The sequence below is a fragment of the Carex rostrata genome, chromosome 21, assembly GCF_964058835.1.
Source record: "Carex rostrata chromosome 21, lpCarRost1.2, whole genome shotgun sequence".
NCBI lineage: Eukaryota > Viridiplantae > Streptophyta > Magnoliopsida > Poales > Cyperaceae > Carex > Carex rostrata.
The window spans coordinates 6,288,767-6,310,832 of NC_135938.1; the positions used below are offsets into that span (position 1 = coordinate 6,288,767).

At 33.0% G+C, this 22,066-nt stretch overlaps 2 protein-coding genes across 2 annotated transcripts; both read left to right on the forward strand.

Moving 5' to 3' along the window:
• The first annotated feature begins 8,172 nt into the window (after positions 1 to 8,172).
• Positions 8,173 to 11,127, forward strand: LOC144572965 (putative disease resistance protein RGA4). The gene is made up of 2 exons (XM_078322608.1): positions 8,173 to 8,477; positions 9,662 to 11,127. Exons 1-2 carry the CDS (start codon positions 8,228 to 8,230, stop codon positions 11,125 to 11,127), a joined length of 1,716 nt encoding a protein of 571 aa, XP_078178734.1. The 5' UTR covers positions 8,173 to 8,227.
• A 222-nt stretch (positions 11,128 to 11,349) lies between these two features.
• LOC144573080 (putative disease resistance protein RGA3) lies at positions 11,350 to 12,549 on the forward strand. The gene has a single exon (XM_078322769.1). The coding sequence runs from the start codon at positions 11,350 to 11,352 to the stop codon at positions 12,547 to 12,549; it is 1,200 nt and encodes a 399-aa protein (XP_078178895.1).
• Positions 12,550 to 22,066: the final 9,517 nt, after the last annotated feature.

A 22,066-nucleotide genomic window follows, 5' to 3' on the forward strand; every position in this document is an offset into this window, starting at 1 on the left:
GCATTTCATCTTAAAGTTTAAAAACTTCAATTAATGCCATTTGATTTTCTTGAGAATCGAGTCCTATTAAAATACTTTAAAAAGGAATGTTGGTAGTGGGATGTGAAAAGTCGACTTATATTTATATTTTTATACTAATGGGTCCTACATTGTCAGAACCTTCTTCTCTTCTCCTTTTTCTTTGCTATTTGTTTTTTCACGGTCGATTTTGCTCTGAATCGAAAAAAAAAAATGAAACTGTATTGAATCGGGTTTTTCCTTTGAATGGTTCAATGATTTTTCAGTTAAACCGGCTGGTCAAACCGATTTTGACCGGTCTAATAACAGGAACGATATATTTTTTTTTTTTTTAAAAGAGACATAATTCCATTTCATTTGACTGAAATTGGTTTTTAATTACAAAATTTGTCGATTTTTGTATGATTTTCCAACATGAAAATTATATCGACGAAAGGATCATAAGTACTTAAGGCACAAAAACCAAAAAATAGTTCATACAATAGCCACATCATAACTAAGGCTAAGGACAAAAAATATAACAGGTTAGAGAGTACTAAGTCACTCAACATGGGGCTAAGGCTAACTATATGATAAAAGCAAAAAATGGCATCTGTCATCAGAATCCTCAAGGCGACTCTAGATCCATATCTGCTGCTGGAGGCTCATACACCACCAGTGGCATGGGCATAAACTGACTGATGGGAATGACATCCTCTATGATAGGAAGCCAGTTACCCACAGCATCCTTGAGTTTCTTCTTCAATCTACCTGTCCAATATTTTAAAAAACCAAACCGGAAAGGTGCTCGAGTCCGTTTTTTTCGGGTTCGACCGCCGGTTCGGTCCGGTTCTGATAACACTGATAATTATCCGAAACCGAATTTGTTTAAATTAAATATGAGATTAAGCAACGGAATGTCTTAAAATTAATAGGATAAGATTAAGCAACGGAATATAGTAAAATTAATAAAATTAAGGGGAAATTAGTTCCATCTCTCCAAAATGGTGAGAATTTAAAAAAATGCCGTCTCAAAATTTTCCTTTTGCTAAATGTCCCTAAATGACATTTATTATGTCACTAAATGACATTTATTATGTCACTAAATGACATTTATTAAAAAAATTGCCACAAATATCATATTAATGTATAATTTTAAATAAACAATTTATAGTATAAGTGAATCGACCGAAATAAACTTGAGGGGAAATTAGTTCCATGCCACTCCAAAATGGTGAATTTAGAAAAATGTCACCCCAAAATTTCTTTAGCTAAATGTCACTCCAAATCACATTTATTAAGAAAATTGCCATAAATACCATATTAATGTATAATTTTAAATAAAAAATTTACAGTATAAGTGAATTTACCGAAATAGCCTTGATCTTCAAAATTTCTTTCTCCATCTGTCTCCTTCCCAACAAAAATTTTGATAGTTGCACTCCATTTTCATTCTGAGATTGGGCTTTATTTTAGAGTAGTTTTTTGGTTATTAGGATAAGAGTGAAGGGAGACGAGCAGAAAATCAGCATCGTACCAGTGTTTTTCAACCATTTCGCATATACTGGTAAGGAGGAAGCTAGTTGTCAGAAGCTTGAAGGAGAGTTATAGTTGGACCCCTAAGCTAGTCAGTATTTGCAAAATAGAAAAGGGGCGAGACTCACAGGCTTTTAAATATGAATTTAGATGAAGGGTTAGAAGTTATAAGTCTTTTATGTTTTTAACTTTACTACAATTTTTAAATTTCACTTTTAATTTTCACCGCAAGTAGGAAATGTAATACAAAGCAGTAGACATTGTTTTCTTTAATGCAAAACCTATGGATATTTCTTCAAAAATAAAAAATTGGGTGGCTTCGACTGGGAGGGCTCACCACTGCGACTGGGAGACGACTGGGAGATGAAGAGAGGAGACGAATTTCTAATCGGACCCATTAAGGAAAGGAAAGGGTTAGGGACTGAGGGTATTTTTGGAATATACGAAAATACTCAACATATTTTATTTATTTTTAATTACAAATGTATAATAATATTGTATTTGTGGCAATTTTCTTAATAAATATGATTTGGAGTGGCATTTAGCAAAAGAGAAATTTTGAGGTGGCATTTTTCTAAATTCACCATTTTAGGGTGGCATGTAACTAATTTCCCCTAAAATTAATAGGCTAAATTACGCTCAAGGTCACTAAACTTTGTTCTTTGTCATAAATTAATTATTCAAGTTTGATAATTTATTATTTAAGTTTGATTTGTCTTTTTGTAGACATTAAACTTTTTATTTGTTTCAATTAAGTCATTATATAACTTTTATGTTCAAAATACTGACGAAATATGTTCATTTTCTCCAAAATACTAATCGGATATGATCATCTCGTCCAAAATATTAACATAATATACTCATTGCATTCAAAATACTAATGAAAAAGTTATATTTTATTAATTTTTTAGATGTAAAAATTATAGAGTGACTTGATTGGAATAAATTAAAATTTTAATAGTCATAGAGAAACAAATCAAACTTGAATTACCATGACAAAATTTACCAAACATGTACTAACCATGCATATTAATTATAATTATCATAACTTGATTAACTATAGTATTACTTTACTCAATGGCGGATCTACTTCAGAGGAATGAGTATATTGATCTCTATTTATATCTCACAATTATTCGTGGAGAAATATTATAGTTTCAATCATAATTGACTCCTATATTATTTACTAATGCACTGTTAACTCCATGTTATAATTTATGTCTTAATTTAAAAAGCTTGCTAACATTTGACTCCCAACAAAAAAATTTCTGCCTCCGACATGACTTTACTAGTACTAAGTACGAGAGATCCAAGAATAATTATTTACGAAAGAATCTTTCTTAGTTAAGCCAATGTCTAATTCTATTAAGAAACTCTCAATGGGCAAAATTAAGATAAATTTAAGTTCCTTATATGAATGTTAAAAAGGTGTTATCGAATGAAAGCTACTTTTTTAATTCATGGTGCCGAAAACAATAGAGAAGGAAATTATTCAGGCTGTAGTTAGTCACGTTACAGAATATCACGTCACGTTATGTCATGTCATATTACGTCATGTGTGTTAATTACATGACGTGATCGCATTCAAGCGACAATTACACGTCACGTTATGCAAACTAGTCACATCACGTCACGTATCGGTATGAAACATAGAGTATCCATTTTTTTAGTACGCATAGAGTATATCCAACTTTTTTTAGTTAATTTTCAGTCTTTTTTATATGCATATAGTATTCATATTTCTTTTTCAGTGTAGGTTCAGCGATACTGATACTCGTGTAGTATTGATTTTTTTTTTTAATTTAATTCAATGAATATTTGTAATTTGAATTTTTATAATGTCGGATGATTTTTCTTTAAAAAAGAAAAAAAATTTACAACATTATTTATTTATTTTAGAATTTTAGAATTTTCATATTTTTTATATTTTTTTCTCTGATTTTTCAACAATTTAAATTAAAATATAAAAAAAATTACGTGACACGTCATGTTACATCACGTGTTATCACGGCGTGACCACACGTGACATGACTGTTTGCGTGACATAATCGTCTGACACCAATTTAGTCATGTCACATCACATCACGTGACCAAGTTATAATATATTTGTCACATCACATCACAATATATCATGTCACGATATATTTGTCACATCACATCACAATATATCATGTCACGTTTCCTTCTCTATTTATTGGATATCATCCGTCTCAATTTGTGAAAGAACACAAAAATTTTAGGTCTTATCACGGTAAAAAAGACTTTGCAAACAATATTATTTTATTCAAAACGTCAACATTATAACATTTTTCAATACCGGCCAGGTAGCTGCCCATATAGATATATATTCTTGCTCCTGAAATTTTTATTTTTACCGTTTTTATAAAAATAAATAAACCAAATAATTCTTTGTATTTTTAAAAATTTCATAAATATTTAATTAGAGTCGCCGATTAACTCCGTGATCCTAATCAGCGTCCAAATAATACCATCTGAATCAATATTTAATTAGAGTCGCCGATTTAATCTGCGATCCCAGTCAAAATAATTGTAGATAAAAATCGAATTTCCAAAATAAGAGTTTTTTTTAAATGGCAAAAATAAAAATTTCGGTACTTGCTCTCCAAATATTCTTCAATAATGTTTTTTCACAAAACTCGGCACCCGTAAATATTATAGAACACACTCGATTATTATAAAATACACTTCATTGCTTGCCAATAGTTGTATTATTTTTGAACTTATTTTTAAACTATTAAAATACACACTTAACTGTTAAAAAAATGTGCATTTGATTATTACGAAATTCATACTTGACACTGAATATACATTTGTTATTTTAAATTTACCTACTCATATTTCGTCTCCTAAAATGCACATCAATTGTTTGTTTTTTTTAAATCGATATAAAAATATTAAGAGTGTTTGAGAGATGAAGGCTTTGGATAATAATATTTATTTCTTGTAAATTTCTCAGATCATAATTTCTTTGGAAGACAATAACAACAACATATACAAGTATAACAATAAATATTGGACGCAAATTATAATGAGGAGGGTTCCAATGCCTCGTGCCTTTCATACCTCATCATACCTCACATTTTATATCTTTTTTTTCAAAGTTTAAATTGTTGATCCGAACCGTTCAACATAATATCCATACGAAAATATGGTTAGGGATGGAATTTTATAATTTTTGGAAATTTTTGTACTATTCTTTAAGATTGGTAGAAAATCATTGTTTTTTGAACGGTCCAAAAACAATGATTTTGTATCTAACTTAAAGCATAGTAAAAAAATTACAAAAATGATAAAATTTCATTTCCAAGCATATTTTAGTATAAATATTATGTTGAGCAGTTTGAATCAAGAGTTTGGACTTTGAAAACGAAGATATAAAATATGAAGTATAAAAAGTATGAGGTATTGAAACCCTCAATTATAATTGTCCCGCTATTAAAAGAAGGGAAAATTTATAAAATACCATTCTTTTGAAAATTTTAGAACAAAATACCCCTCTCTAAAATTCTTAACAAAATATCCTTGTGGGGCCCTTTTTTCTCTCTTTTCCCCCTCTTTCCTCCTCCCTCCTAGTTACTTCCTTCCCCTCTTTTTTTCTTTCTTTTTTGTCAACTGTGTTTTCACACCACTTTCATGGTCTCAAAAGTTTACTGCTGAGATAATTTGTTGTGTAGATCTCTCAAAAATTGAGTAGCAATTATAAGTTAGATAATTAGTTAAGTTGAAATTTACCTAGACTAGTTCTGAGAGAAGGCTCAGGAGTGAATTTAAATGGTTGCATGAATCTTTTACCATACTTAATAGAACTTTCTTCAGTGACTTGAAGACGAATGTTTAATCAACAATAATGAAGCTTCTGTTGCAATTTTACATTAGGCAACAGTTTTTTTTTTTTTTTTTTTTTTTAATATTGCAATCAAGATCCGCGGAAGCACAAATTTTAGTGCAGACAAGCGGCAGTGGTGCAGTGCAGACAATAGAAAGGATAAGCTTTTTTTTAGACGACATTAGGCGTACAACAACAAAAAAAAATCTAATTGAAAAAAAAACATTAAATTTTTTATTATTGGATATATCCAAATCCAAAGATCTCCCAACGTCTCTATTAAATATGTCAATCTATCTAAAAACATCACACAAAACAAAATACCACTCCTTCAAATATATTAACAAAATGTCTCTGTAGGACACATTTTCCCTCATCTCCGGGATCTAGACCCAGTAAGGTAACCCTTTCGTCTAGAATGAAGAACTTGTACCGTCTGTTTTGACTTGCACGAATCCTAAAGACCCCGTATTTGAAAAAACTATCGTTGACTGTGTACATTGAACTCAACAAGGACCAACCCTTTATTTGACCGAATTTTTTATTAATAGAAATAAAATAAATAAAATATTTAAAAAGAACACTACTGTTGAGTTTTTTCGAAAACTAAGTAGACCGGGCCCTGTAAACCCGTCCCACCGGACGGGTCCAATTGACCCGTCCCGGTTAATCGGATTAGCCGTTAACTAACATCACGGAAAAAAAAAAAAAAAAAATTCCCGGACGGATTTAAGCATCCCGTCCCGAGTCTGTAAAAAAAAAAAAAAAAAAAAAAATTCCGGACGGGTTTAAGCATCCCGTCCCGAATCTGTTAAAAAAAAAAAAAAAAAAAAAAAAAAAATCTGGACGGGTTAAGTAAACCCGTCCAGAATTTGAAATATTATATTTATATTATATTATATTATTATATTATATTATATTATATTATATTATATTATTATATTATATTATATTATATTATATTATTATATTATATTATATTATTATATTCTATTCTATTATATTATATTATTATATTATATTATATTATTATATTATATTATATTATATTATGATTTTATATATATTATATTTTTTTGTTTTTTATATTATATTATTATATTATTATATTATGATTTTAAACATTTGAATTAATTTAGTATAAAGTCAATCGGTCAAGATTAAAAGATTAATAAATTAATTTTAGTGCATTTATTTTTTGAACGTTTTCTTACCGCTTGACTTTATACTAAATTAATTTGAACGTTTAAAATTTTCACATGTAGATGCATCACTCGCAAGATAGGCAGGTTCTAACGGTTTGGATTCGTCATTTGAAAACGATTTAATAAGTTTTGGAGTTAAGCTCACCAAACACTTTGGTGAACTTAAACACAACTAAACTAGTTCTATTCATAATATAATATATATATATAAGTATATTAATATAATAATATAATATAATATAATATAATATAATATAATATAATATAATATAATAGAATAGAATATAATAATATAATATAATAATATAATATGAGTAAAGCTAGCGTGTGACATGCTCACCAAGAAAGTTTGGTGAGCATAACTCCAAAAGTATATCGGATCGACGTCAAATGCCAAATCCAAACCGTTGAAATCCATGTACTTCATGAGTGATGCATATACATGCAAAATTTTGAAAGTTTCGAGTTTATTTGCTACACGGTCAAGTGGTCAAAGAAATAATAAAAATTGAATATATAAAATAACTTATAATAAAATGTTCATTTCTTTGATCACTTGACCGTGTAGCAAATAAACTCGAAACTTTCAAAATTTTGCATGTATATGCATCACTCATGAAGTACATGGATTTCAACGGTTTGGATTTGACATTTGACGTCGATCCGATATACTTTTGGAGTTATGCTCACCAAACTTTCTTGGTGAGCATGTCACACGCTAGCTTTACTCATATAATATAATATAATATAATATAATATAATATAATAATATAATATAATATAATAATATAATATAAATATAATATTTCAAATTCTGGACGGGTTTACTTAACCCGTCCAGATTTTTTTTTTTTTTTTTTTTAACAGACTCGGGACGGGATGCTTAAACCCGTCCGGAATTATTATTTTTTATTTTTTATTTTTTACAGACTCGGGACGGGATGCTTAAATCCGTCCGGGAATTTTTTTTTTTTTTTTTTTTTTCCGTGATGTTAGTTAACGGCTAATCCGATTAACCGGGACGGGTCAATTGGACCCGTCCGGTGGGACGGGTTTACAGGACCCGGTGTACTTAGTTTTCGAAAAAACTCAACAGTAGTGTTCTTTTTAAATATTTTATTTATTTTATTTCTATTAATAAAAAATTCGGTTTATTTGATTTATTTTTATTTGATCGGTTTGTCAGATATTTTAGACCGGGACAATTAATTGCTCAGGACTCTCAGATTCGTGCGAACACATTTTAAAGCGCATCGGTGTCCATCGGACCCAAAATAAGTCCAAAGTCTATCAGACCGACGCTCATTGCTCAGAGATTACGAGGCCTTATTTTTAAAGCTAGCAACACGGATATCTACACAATAAGGGACACAAAAATTAGATTCCGAAGCCAAGTCAACTCTCTCCTCACAAGGCTCATATATATTATTTCTTTTAAAGCACCAACATCTATATCTATATATATAAAAAAAGAAGAAGATAAAACAATGGTAATAACTAATAAGATCTAATCTAATAATGCGTTGTAGCAATTTGTCAGCAGTTCAGTAAACGAGTCCCTCATCCCTTCGTACAGATAATTAACCCAACAACCTCTCTTCTCATCTGCTTTTCCGGCCCTCTTTTCATACAAGATCCAACAATGGAGTTTCTGCTATCCAAGTTGGATACACGTGTTACTAGTGCCAAGGAAGTGAAGAACGATCTCGATCGGCTTATCAATACCCTGCCTCGCGTGAACATCCTCATGGATAAAGCAGAGTGGTGGCGCTTCAACGACCAACATGTGGCACACTTCTTGAAGCAACTCCGAGATGCTGCATATGATGCAGAGGATGTGATTGCTGAGTTTAAATATTATGAACTACAACAACAGATAGAGGGCAAGGCAAGTCAAATTGTTCACCACTTTATGAAAGAAAAAAAAAAGGTTTAACACAATAAATTCATATGCGTAATTTTTGGTTTCTCGTATGAATTTGAGAAAGGAAATTCATAGGTTTCAAAATTTTTTTTTAAAAAAAAAAAAGAGAGGCTGAAAGTCCATTTCATTGCTAAAACAATTAATTACAGGTACTAGGTTTCAACCAAGGATCAACTCCCTGATAACAAAACAACCAAGCAAACAACAAATCATCCAAATTCTAGAAATAACTAAGTTCCAAAAGTAATATAAAGTTGCTAGTACTAAGCCACTGGGTAAAGGACTGAGGCTAATGCGAAGTACAAAAAAGTCATATTAGTATGTTTCTTTCATGCATCATCAGTATCAACACTAGGTGGTGGCCGGTACAACACTACTTCCAAGCCAGGGGGAATACAGTCCAGTGGTATAACATCTTCAATTATTGGCATCCAACCTGCAGCTGATTCTTTAGCTTTCTTCTTCACATAACCTATCCAATAATCAACAATAGTTTTAATTAGTAAAATAATAGATCTAGCAAATTTGGGATTACATATTTATAGTCATTGAAACACATATCATTCCTATGTTTTCACATAATCCAACAAATATCACTAAAGACAATTAGAAAATCAATTTTAGAAAATCACTTCTCTCCAAAGAAGGTAAAGTAAGAACATATTGAAGGATGTCTTCCCAATTATTCCAATGTATCATGACAAGTTGACTCCCAGCCAGAACCATATCTATTGAACTAGGAGTAGTTAAGGAAAAGATGATCTCTAGTTTCTAAGTCTATACAAAATTGATATTGTTGGTTCCTTACCCAACCTTTAGCAGTAAGGGTATCTTTGATCAGTATTTTTTTATGCATTGTTAACTACATGAAAATTCTGATTTTTGGATAGGTTTCAATTGTTCAACCGAGATTGGAAGGAAAAAGAAGATATAAAGAAAATAGAGATAGCTCCCAAATTATAGTAGCTCTAATTTCCATAGTCTTGCATAATTACAAAATATGATAAAAGTTTGTCACAGGAAGATGTCAAGCGGGTACGGAGTATAGGCTAAATATACATTAGAATAGCCTCAAATATTTGCCTTAAGATGTTTCAAGTTTCAACACCATGTCGGTGACCTCATCTTCTGTGCCATTCTTTCTGCAGGCAGATCGACGATTGCTATCTCTATTAACATTCATAAAAGATTTAGTTAGTAACTCAACAAGCAAGGTGAAGGATATTCAAGGGAGACTTGATTTTGTTACTGCTGAATTGGAAAGAGCAACAGATTTGTTCGGTTCATCTAACGGATCTACTCCACATGAGACGACCTCATTTGTAACCGAGTCAATGTTGGGCCGTGAGAAAGAAGTGGAAGTGGTACTCCAGCTTATGCAAGAATCAGGTGATCTGGCTGGTTCTTCTAATAGTGCAAAAAGAAGGAAAACAGCAGGTAACTTATTAATTTTGCCAATTGTTGGTATTGGAGGGGTTGGAAAGACAACATTGGCTCAACAGATTTACAATAATGAGAGGGTAAAAAATCATTTTGATTTGAGAATTTGGGTTTGTGTATCGGACCGCTTTGATTTGAAGAAGAAAACCAAGGAAATGATTGAATCAGCAAACAGAGAGTTAAGGAACAAAGAGAGCGAATTTGACATCAATGACAATCTCACTAATCTGGACTCTCTCCAACATACACTAAAAGGAAAGGTACAGTCTAGGAGGTATCTAGTTGTACTCGATGATGTTTGGCATGAAAATTCTAGAGACTTAGAAAGTTTGTATAACCCGCTAAGGTCGGGGCTTCGAGGTAGCATGATATTAGTTACCACTTGTTTGTCAAAGGTTGCTGAGATAGTTGGTACTCATGACCCAATAGAGCTTGGCGGTTTGCCTGATAACATTTATTGGGATCTTTTTAAGAAATGTGCTTTTGGATCTTTGGATCCGAGTTCATTCCCTGAATTAGAGGACATTGGTTTGAAAATTGCTGTCAAGCTCGAGGGGTCTCCTTTGGCTGCTAAAACTCTCGGTGGAATTTTGCGTGCCAACATGACCACACGGCAATGGACGAATATCTTGAACAGCGAACTGTGGCAAATAGAACAAGCTGATGGTGATATTCTACCAGCCCTACGAGTAAGCTATCGATACTTACCTCTACATCTAAAGCAATGCTTTTCCATTTTTTCGTTGTTTCCGAAATATTATCCTTTGTACTTAAATTTTTTGAGCCCGATCTGGTTAGCAGATGGTTTATTCAGTCGAGAAGAGAGAATTTTCTTAGAAGAAGAGAAGGGTCACTGGTATTTTCAAGAATTTAAAAATAGATCCTTCATTGTGAGAGGTGAGGATAACAATACATATTTACATGACCTCATGCATGACCTTGCAAAATCTGTATCTTTGGATATATGTTATTGCCAAGAAGAAGATGAATGGAGTTTACAAAACCACGATACTGTTCGCCACCTATCAGTGTATAGAAAACAGATTGAGTTGATTGATAATGAGATAAGCAAGTGCAAAAAATTGCGGTCCCTTCTATTCATTGATGGCCTTAATTATGAGACCAAGTTGGATTCTTCATCACTCAGGTATTTGTTCAATGAACTGCCATATCTCTGAGTGTTAGACCTGTGGTGCTGTAAAATTGAGGAACTACCGGAGAATATTGGAAACTTGAAACTTCTATTCCACCTTAATCTAAAAGGCACCGAAATTACAAGCTTACCAGAGTCTATCTGTCGGCTTTATAACCTCCAGTTGCTCTATCTAGACGGATGTCCAATTGAGAGTTTTCCCAAACTTTTCACTAATCTTATCAATTTGAGAATAATCACTGAGGAGATGGAGATAAGTTCAATGATACCCAGGATTGGGAAGCTAATTTCTCTCAAAAAACTACCAGAATTCAATGTTCTTCGGGAAGATGGGCATGGGATTAACGAGTTGAAGAATATGACCCGACTTCGGGATTGCATCAAGATTAGTAAGCTAGAGAATGTAAAGGATAAAAAAGATGCTGCTCAAGCTTGCCTTAACAAAAAGAAGCATCTTACTTCCTTGACTCTAAGTTGGTCCATGGGTAGAAATACCAATCCTGGTAAAAAGGAAACTTTTATTGATGAGGATATTTTAGAAGGCCTCGAGCCACATCCAAACCTTGAACAACTAAATGTCAACAACTATGGAGGAATAATACCAGCATCTTGGTTGAAAACTGAAAACCTGCCTAGCTTACATGTTCTCGGTATTAAAGGATGCTCTAACTTAAAAAGCCTTAAAAATTGGTTAGTGCCTTGTCAGCTGTTATCACTCCGGTCGTTGGAGATAAATTGTTGTGTAAATTTAGATTTATTACCAGTGGAATGGATTGGCAGTTCTTCTATCAACTGGCTAATAATAAAAAATTGCCCGTGGCTCAAATGTCCTAACAATCTAACCTTACCTTCCTCCCTGTCTCATCTTGAGCTAGATTCATGCGGTATGCTCGACAAGTCACTTCCAGGCTGCCTTATGAAAGTGCCCTTTCTGAAAAGCTTAAAATTATATAATTGCCAACATGTAACCTCCCTTCCTAGCCAAATAACTCATCATGTAAGGTCCCTTGTGCTTTCGAACTGTGCAGAGCTTCAGTATCTTGAACTGAGTAACCCATCCATAATGGAAATGTTGAGCATTGTAAAGTGCACAAAGCTGATACGAGCTGATGATCCATCGGCAACTGACAACAAAACACCACTGGAACGAATCAAGCAGCTTCATACATTGGTGATTGATAACACTTCTCTTCTGAAGCTACCATTTTTAAGAAACCCACCGCATTCATTGGGTACATTGATAATTCGGGATTCTACCGAGGAAAGCATTTTCACAAGGGATATACAGGGCTGGCTGAATGGACCTGAAAATCTAGTACAACTGATTTTGAGGGATTGTCCCAATTTTGAGTCGTCATCGGAAGAATTACATGCCGTAATTAATGTGAAATGGTTACAAATAAGTAATTGCCCGAAATTGCAGTCCATACCATACTGTCACTTATAGAGCAATTGAAACAGCCTGAAAGAGCAACATATATATATAGCTACAATAAAGGTACTTATTGTTGCTAATTCCAATTTCCATATAATTTTTAATTATACAGCTCCCTTTACATGTATATATAATCCATTATGTTTATGCATTTTGTACTGGGCAATCTGAAGCACCAAAAAATCCATGTACATTATCTAAGATTGATAAAGCATTTGATCACTAGCATAATTCCTATTAGCATTATGAATGAGGTCGTCCTGAGAGTCGCCTTGGTTGTACATTATTCAATGCTCATAATTTTTATTTACGTTCTTGATTGCTTTGCATTCTTTTGTTACTTTGATGGCATCCTGCGTGCTCTGTTTGTTATCAGGAATGAATACTTGTAAATATTACTGCAACCGACTATTCAATTCAACTTCTCTTATCACTAGTGGAGAATGTACAATTAGTGTCGCCTTAAAAAGCCGATACTAATATTTTAGTATCGGTCATTTACAAAAAGCCGACACTAATAATATTAGTGTCGACTGTTTATAAATAGGCGACACTAATAACTGAGAATTAGTGTCGGCTGGTTATAAATAGGCGACACTAATGTATTAGTGTCGGCTGTTTATAAATAACCGACACTAATTATTAAGTATTAGTGTCGGTTGTTTATAAATAGCCGACACTAATACATTAGTGTCGCCTTTTTATAAACAGCCGACACTAATTCTCAGTTATTAGTGTCGCTTATTTATAAACAGCTAACACTAAAGTTAAAAAAATTTCATTTTAAGTCCCGCGCACCTCTTTCACAACGCACACCTAGGGTTTAAAACACAGCCTCCTTTCTCCCTCCGCACATCTCTTCCGCTCAGAAAAACCTAGCCGCCCCTCTCTCTTGAGCGTTCACTTTGCTTCACGCTTCTCTCCGATCTGATCTTCTCAAACCTAGCCGCTTTTTCTAGGCGAATACTAGAAGATGGCGCTGTTTCATTTCGTCAACTGTGCTCTCTCGCTACACCACCTCTCTCTCGCGACACCAGGCGCTGCCTAGATGGCGTTGCCTCTGTGGACTCTGCAGCGAAGTAGCGAAGAGGTGAAAAGAACGCTCTGGTTCACACCAAAACCTCAAACATGGCAGTAGTAAGCTTACTTCAACAACAATGCCTTTTCTTGCATAATCCATCTATAAGAGTGTTAAAGGTCACGACATCAGGTTCATACCCTTTACACATCATGTCATGTAAAAAATCCACTGTTGTCTCAATTTCACCATTCTTGTATAATCCATCTATAAGAATGTTATAGGTTACGACATCATGCTGATGCCCTTTAGAAATCATGTCATGTAGATAATCCATTGCCTTCTCAATTTCAACTTTCTTGCACAGCCCATTTATAAGAATAACGATAAATTATATATGAGCAATTTGGATGATATTTTATTTAGTGAGTTTTATTTGTAAATTATGATGAATTATTTGATATCTTTGTTTTATATATAGTTCAACAAAAATATATGAGCATCCCAGAACAAAAATTTTCATTTTTGAAATTTTCTATGATTTATAGTGAATTTTTGAATTTTTTTTTCTTAAAAAAAGACATTAGTGTCGGCTATTTATTAAAAAGCCGACACTAATACTTATTAGTGTCGACTTTTTAATAAATACCTGACACTAAAAGTTAGTATTAGTATCGGCTATTTAATAAATAGTCGACACTAATGCCTTACTTTTAGTATCGGCTATTTACAAAGTATTAGTATCAGCCTGATTAGTGTCGCCTAATGTCCAACACTAATACCCATAAACAGCCGATATTAATTCCAAGTTCTCCACTAGTGTATGATAAGAGTAGAACTAGGGTGCTCTTAAGTTTATCAAGCCCTTTGGTGAACTCAAGTCTCAAACCCATCAAATCAGTTTCAAATTACGAATTTGAATCGTTGAAACCTGCCTATCGTACGAGTGATGCGTCTACATGTGAAAATTTTAAACATTCAAATTAATTTAGTATAAAGTCGAGCAGTCAAAATAGGTTCAAAAAAAGAATGCATCAAAATTAATTTATTAAGCTTCTAATTTTGACCGCTTGACTTTATACTAAATTAATTAGAATGTTTAAAATTTTCACATGTAGACGCATCACTCGTACGATAGGCAGGTTTCAACGGTTCAAATTCGTAATTTGAAACTGATTTGATGGGTTTGAGACTTGAGTTCACCAAAGGGCTTGATAAACTTAAGAGCACCCTAGTTCTACTCCTTATGATAGTATTTTTTAATGAGTAGGGTTAAAATATATTATTCGTTTTGTATCCAATTAAATTCCACATCTTTATATTAATTTTTAAAGTTCAATCAGTCAATTCAAATAGCTCAACATGATTGGAGATCAAGTTTTATGTTCTTTGGAAAAAAAATACTTTTATTTTTATATAGGTATAAATTACTGCAAAACATTATGGACAATTAAAAAAAAAGTGATTTTGTGGATAAATAAAAAAAATAGTAAGAATATTCTTTTTTAGTTGAGCATTTTAATGTGAAAATTATGTTCAACATTTCAAACGAAGAATACATGACATGAATAAGACACAAAATCAATAAAGTATTTTAACCTTACTCTTTTTTAATATTGTTAAACCAGGTTACCTTATTTTGTCACAATATATTGTTTAACCGTGGCTTAGGAATTAGTTTAGTTACTTCATTTTTAATAAAATAACGCTTCCGCTGATTTTTTTCTGTCATTTGAATTTTAGATACGATGGTAAAAACACTGGTTCTCTCTCAATTTATACGTTATCACGTAGAGTGTTTATTTCTGATCCGACTCAAACGGGTCGGTTTGATCCAAACTTGAATCTTATATGGATCTAGAATTTGTAACCCGTCAAACTACATTGCTAACAAAATGAAAATAATCCACTGTTCTATTTCTAATTGGGCTTGGGCCGCTCAATTCATATTTTTACATCTTTCAATTTTCATCTTATTACATTATATAATGGCCCATTGCATGCTACTTTTGATCTTGCTGACTGGATGATAGAAAGAATATGGGCTTGATTTCTTGATTAGGCCCATTATATGGTGTATATTGAAAATAAGAAAACCAAGCCCAATAAAATTAATTAGTAGTTGGAACAGGCCACAGTTGTTGATCCACACAATGATTCTCTCAGGCGGTGGGGAAGGGGTGATGATCAGGGATTTTTTTATGGAAGCAGCTAACAGTCCCCCAACTCCAATCTCCCAAAAATCCCCGGACTAATTCTGTAAACATCAATACTAAATCCTGTAAACATCAATACTAAATTCTGTAAACTAATTCAACAAATTCTGTCAACATAAAACTTTCAATTATGTGTGGTCCCCAATAACTTCCACTTTAACTACCACTTTAACCACCACTTTAACCACTTTAACTACTTTGATTGGGACTACTTTTAGACCTTTAACCAGGACCACATCTAGAAGATCTAACAGCTTTTCAAAACTAAAACTAACCATGACTACATTAAAACTTTGTAAACAAAAATATGTAAAAAATATTTGAGTTTTTTTTTCAAATTTTTTTTTCAAATTTTTTTTCAAAACTTTATATTCGTAATTTTTATTTTCCAAAATTTATTTTCAAATTTTTTATTTGGAATTTCAAAACTTTTTTCAAAATTCTTTTTTGAATTTTTTCTTCAAAATTTTTTTGTCTCCTTCTAGATACTACTTTTAATTATTTTGAATTCTGTAAATCTTACTACATAATTCTGTAAATAGTTTCGTTTAATCCTATAAACCGGTAAAAAAAAATTCAATTTTTTAATTTTTTCAATATTTTATTTTATTTTTTAAAAATGTACAAAAGAATTCGATTTTTTTTTCAAATTTTTTTTTTCCAAATTTTTTTTTCAAATCTCCTTCTAGATACACATATTATCCTGTGAACATATACATATTATCCTGTGAACATACATATATTATCCTGTGAACATATACATAGTATCCTGTGAACATACACATATTATCCTGTGAACATACACATAGTATCCTGTAAACATACACATATTATCCTGTAAACATTATCACATAACTCTGTAGAGAGTTTCATTGAATCCTATAAACTGATAAAAAAAATTCAAATTCAAATTTTTTTTCAATTTTTTTTTTTTTATATTTACATCTAAATGATACTTTCAATTGTTCTGAATTCTGTAAATATAATCACATAACTCTGTAGACAATTTCGTTGAATACTGTAAACCAGTAAAAAAATTTCAAATTTTTTTTGTTTAAATTTGCATCTAGACGCTACTTTCAATTATTTTAAATTCTATAAACCTTATCACATAACTCTGTAGACAGTTTCATTGAATATTGTAAACTAGTAAAAAAAATTCAATTATAATTTTTTTTTAATTCTATAAATCTTATCATATGACTCTGTAGATAGTTTCATTGAATACTGTAAACCACTAGAAAAAATTCATTTTTTTTTTATTCTAGATCTAGATGCTACTTCCAATTATTTTAAATTTTATAAACCTTATTATATAACAATGTAAACTGTTTATTTGAACACTGCAAATCTAATACATGAATTCAAGTACAAGCATGTAATGGATAAATTCAAGTACAAGCATCTAATACATGAATTCAAGTACAATCTATCTAAGAAAATTATATAATAATATGATGATCCCATGTACAATTCCATCCAGAAACAAGTGACATTCAAACCTTTTAAATGGATAAATCAAATGAATACAAAACTCTGCTCCAGAAACAAAAAAATGATAAATAATTACCATTGCATTGCTCCTGTAAACTAATGGAGCAAATTTGGTAAACTTTAATACTAAATCATGTAAACTAATTAACAATTAAAGAATCATGTAGATATAATTCACCTTCATAAATAACATTTACTAACTTACTATATACAAATCAAAGCAAACATGAAAAAAATCTAACATAACACTACTTATAAAAGTATAGCATAATGATCAGGCCCAGTACATTTGACAACTCTGCATTGCCAAATAAGGCAGAAATTAAGGATACAACGAAGGATGATCATGTCAGGTCCTTGAACAAAAAATTTTACATAAAGAAAAAAACAAAAGAAAGAACAAATATTACTCAAAGTGTCGCTTCTTCCCTGCCTGGTTAGCACCTGATTCTCTAATCACCTGCCAATAAAGTAATTAGTTACTTAGCTTTCTCTCATCAAGCATAATAGACTATATTGAACACCAAACAAATTTTTCTTACCGAAAAAATTTTGTTGCTACAAGAAAATAGAGTATCCAAGTCACACTTTCGATTCCAACCCTAAAATTTTAATCTAATTATTTGATTTGTCTTTTTGTTTAAACGTGTTCATCATGGTCAATCATCTATAATATGAAATGAGTAAAACCATATTCTTTGAGTAATTGACCTGAGGGAGCTCTTTAAATAAGAAACAAACCTCACGATTCTAAGGGCCTTTAATAAGCTCGGAATTGTGAACCTCTTGCCAGCGACGAAGGCATTGCACCTCAGTTCTAACAGTGTTTGGAATACAGGGGCAGACTGGTAAAGTGCTGAAAAATAGTAATTTGTATTCTTAAGATGTGAATTTCCAAAATAGCTAATAAAGAGCTAGAAAATGCTATAAATGTAAAATTTGAGTCTAATTTATTTGTAAAATTTGAGAATACCAAGACCATAAATGTAAAATTTGAGTCTAATTTTGTATTCTCAGGTGGCCAGTCCAACTATCATTTCTGTTCTGGTTTCATTTGCTGGTCATTTAGGGTAGCTCTTGTTCCAGTTGGGTACTCATTATACCATACTTGTGTCAACTACAGGTACAAGCACTCAATCTTGTTTGTAGGTATGTCCAGAGGTCAAGGTACACTTAATTGATGTCTGATAGTAATTGGGTTTGGTGTTTTGGGTCGGCACAACCATTTTTGACCCATAACAGTTAAGAAAAAGAAAATAAAAGGTTCAAAGATTAAGAAGAAAAAAATATCTGCAACACCAGGTAAGTACTGGTACCAGGCTGGTACCTAGTGGTAATCTTTTAGAAATATATCTTTTTTTTATTAAAACGAACAGCCACGATGGATGTAAGAAAGCTAAGCTCTCTTAGATTAGCTCCAGTTGCGGTGTTAAATAAGCATAGCCGGCGAGGTGATAATGATGGTGTCAAAGTTTGGCCTCCACCAGATAGCAACACACTCTCCAATCTGTAACAAAATACACATGACTCCTTCAAATTTTTCTAAATTTTAAAAAGTTTAAACTATTTTGATAAATGAAATTACCTGCCAGTTTTGAGGAACAGAAGGAGAGTTAACAGCAAGTTTGCTACAAAGCTTTCTTTTCAAGCCCTCAATTTCTGTCCAGTAGAATGATTTTTAATTAGTTAAAAAAAATATTTACAAGCGAATTAAAAAGAAGGGCTTATGGGTAATTTTACCATTCTCTCCGGGTTTCAACCTTCCACCAGGAAGTTTGCAAAAGGTATTTCCAATCTGAAGCATTGAAAAATAATACCTGACAATACGCATTGAAAAATAATAGCATTCAAAAACAAAAATCTATTGGATTATCACAAGTTCTTGGACTGACGAGAAAATGAGAGATAAGAAACAAATGCTGATGAGTCGGTACTTGGATTATGTTTCTTGACATGTTTTCAAGTGATGATAGCATTTATGATAATCTCATCTAAAATAACATGTCAAGAATTCTGTAAATCTAATGTATGAATTCTATAAGCCTAAGTAAAAAATTCTGTAAATATTTTGTATTTGTCGGCTTTTCATCCAATTCCTCAATTTCTATAGGAAATCTTATCAACATATACCTGCACCTACTATACCAATCAAAAAGCATGACTATACCATACTAACATCAACCATTAACAGTGTATGAATCCATTCATCAATTACTGTATTAAAAAAAGTTAAATTAACAAAAGTACAAACCTGAAAATGAAAGCTATTGAGACACCGAGCAATCTGCTTGAAGAGTGGGACCATGCATCTCTGAAGCTCAGCTGCCTCGCATGTCGAAGGTGATGGCATGATGCCCCTTCTCGGCTAGTCCAGTGGTGATCCCAGTTTCAGCTCTGCGAGAGAGATCTTGCTCCTCTTCCTACTATCCTGTCATAGAATCACAATGCTATCCCTCAACTAGCTGTGTAATATCCACCCCTACTTAACCTTAAATTGTGAATATGTTGTCAACGAAGGTTCTGTTAAACCTTAAAACACATAATTAGCCTTAAATTACCCTCAACTATGACATCAGAACAAATACATTAATAGAATTTATGAGTATAAAATTATTGGAACTACAAGAAGCGAAGAATTCTGAAACTTACAGGCCGAGTGGTAGCAGCAGCATATAAAATAATTACCTCATAAATTTTCTAAATTTGCAAATTGCAACTCAGTGTAATTGTGCTAAAAATCACTGTCATACCATTTTTCGCTAGTTCAGCGAGTATATGACTAGCAGTCTTAGTGGCGGCCCGATCAGCGCCATGACAGGAGAAACTCCGCTCAAGCACCTCGACCTGAGCTCTGAGCTCACGCAAGATCGCCTGATGGGATCGGCCACAATGGATCTCCCTTTCCTGTCCTGCCATTTCCTCGTCTTCCTCTTTTTCTTCCCCTTCTTCCTCTTCCTCCTCCTCCTCCTCCTCTCCCTGTTCTTCCTCCACCTCCATCGCTACTGCCAGATCCGCCAGCAGCTCCACCAAAGGAGGAAGAAGGAGAATCTTCTTCGTCTAGCTTTCGCTTCAGACCCTTTCTCCTCTGGGTTCGCTCGCACTGCTGATAATCCTCCATGGCAAGAGATAGATAGGTAGAGATAGCGAGAGGAGAATCTCAACTGAGAGAGGTTTGCTCGCACTGCTGATCGTCCTCCAAGCGCCCGACTAGCTCCGATCGAAGGTGCCCATGCTCGATTGAGATCAGCGGAGGCGGGGTATATCGATAGGAAATTTGTACGGGGAGAGATCAAAAGAGAAAACGGGAATATGGGAGAGAGATTCAAAATTTGTAAAATCAAAATCGTGCTGCGGTAAAGGAAGTTTTTATTTAAGGTAGTGTGGGAGATGAAACGCGTGAGAAAAACCGTTGCCGTTAACGTCAGTTGAAACCGCGTAAAAATAGTGGGCGGGGATTATCGGGGGACTGAAGGCCGGGGGACAATACCTTTTCTCTTTTTTTATTATTTCCATTTGTATGATTAGTAATATGGAATCTGTGATGCTATAATCGCCGAGAAACTTGGAGAACAAGTTAGGGTTTCTGAAACAAGAACATACATATCGAGGTCTTCTTGTAAAACAGTAAAAGGCATTAATTGGAATTGACGAAGAAAAGAAGCGGTATGTATATTCACACTCATTTTTCATCATATAATTGTTTCTTTCCAAAATTCACTACGGATCCCTGTTTGTTTATTAGGGTTTGAATTTGAAGAATATTGGAATTGATCTGAGGCCATATTCTTCTTTGTTCCAGTGTGTTTATTTTTTTTGAGAAAATTTGTTCCAGTGTTTTAGGCAGCATGCAAGAAAATTGTGTCAGGATTAATTATGAAAATAGAAAATTAGTGAACATGCTTTATAAGTTGATCACATGTTGATTCAATGAATAGAGTTAAATTTTAAATTAGCAACTAATTTATTTTCTCCTGAGATGAGATGGACAATTTGTCCAATTTTCAATCAATTCTTCAGAATCTGCAATTAAATGCCAAATTCCAAGAAAAAAAAAATCAACTTTAAAAGAGCATAAGAGTAGATAAACAGAGGAGAAAGATTAGTCAAAGCTCAATTGCCTGTTACTCCTCACAATTTATGAAATATTTTACAGTGTACAGATACCAAAATTGTGTGGTATAACCGGCAATTGAGCCTTTATTAATCGAGGCACAAACTAGATAGGAGAAACAATATTGGAAATCTAATTAATATTTTGAACCTGAAATAATTCTGATTAAAGTTTGTTTGAATTTGCATTTCTCAGGTGATGAAGCCTCAACGTGGGGAAATCCCACCTTTTAAAAAATCCCCTGTTCTACCCAGTTTCAGCCAGCAGCCGTGGTTCCTCCAGTTGCATGGAACGAAAGAGCGCACAATAAGTTTCATAAATCCTTCTAATGGCAGCATCGAGGAACGTTCGGTACCAGAGATGCAAAGGAAGGTATGCCTTGGATGCTTTGGAGAGTGGATCCTATTGCTCCATAGAAAGAGTAAAGGAATGTCTCTCTTGGACCTCACCTCATTTAATGAAATCGAGCTTCCCGCAATGCCAGAGCCGTTAGAATCCCTCGGTTCTTTTGCAATTTCATCACCTCCAACATCTCCCAAGTGTCTTATCATAACTGTCCTTAAGTATCAAGATTTTATCCTTTATTCTAGACCCAACGACCAAAACTGGATCAAAATCCAACCTGTCTTGAATACACATTACAACGGAATAGTTGGTATAAGCCAGGGGAAAGTTTATGCGCTGACTCTT

Excerpts from the sequence above, each read along its gene's own strand:
- LOC144572965 (XM_078322608.1), top strand. The coding sequence starts at position 8,228 with ATGGAGTTTCTGCTATCCAAGTTGGATACACGTGTTACTAGTGCCAAG. Across the intron at positions 8,478-9,661 it reads ACAGATAGAGGGCAAGGCAA|ATCGACGATTGCTATCTCTA; the intron begins GTCAAATTGTTC and ends TTCTGCAGGCAG.
- LOC144573080 (XM_078322769.1), top strand. The coding sequence starts at position 11,350 with ATGGAGATAAGTTCAATGATACCCAGGATTGGGAAGCTAATTTCTCTC.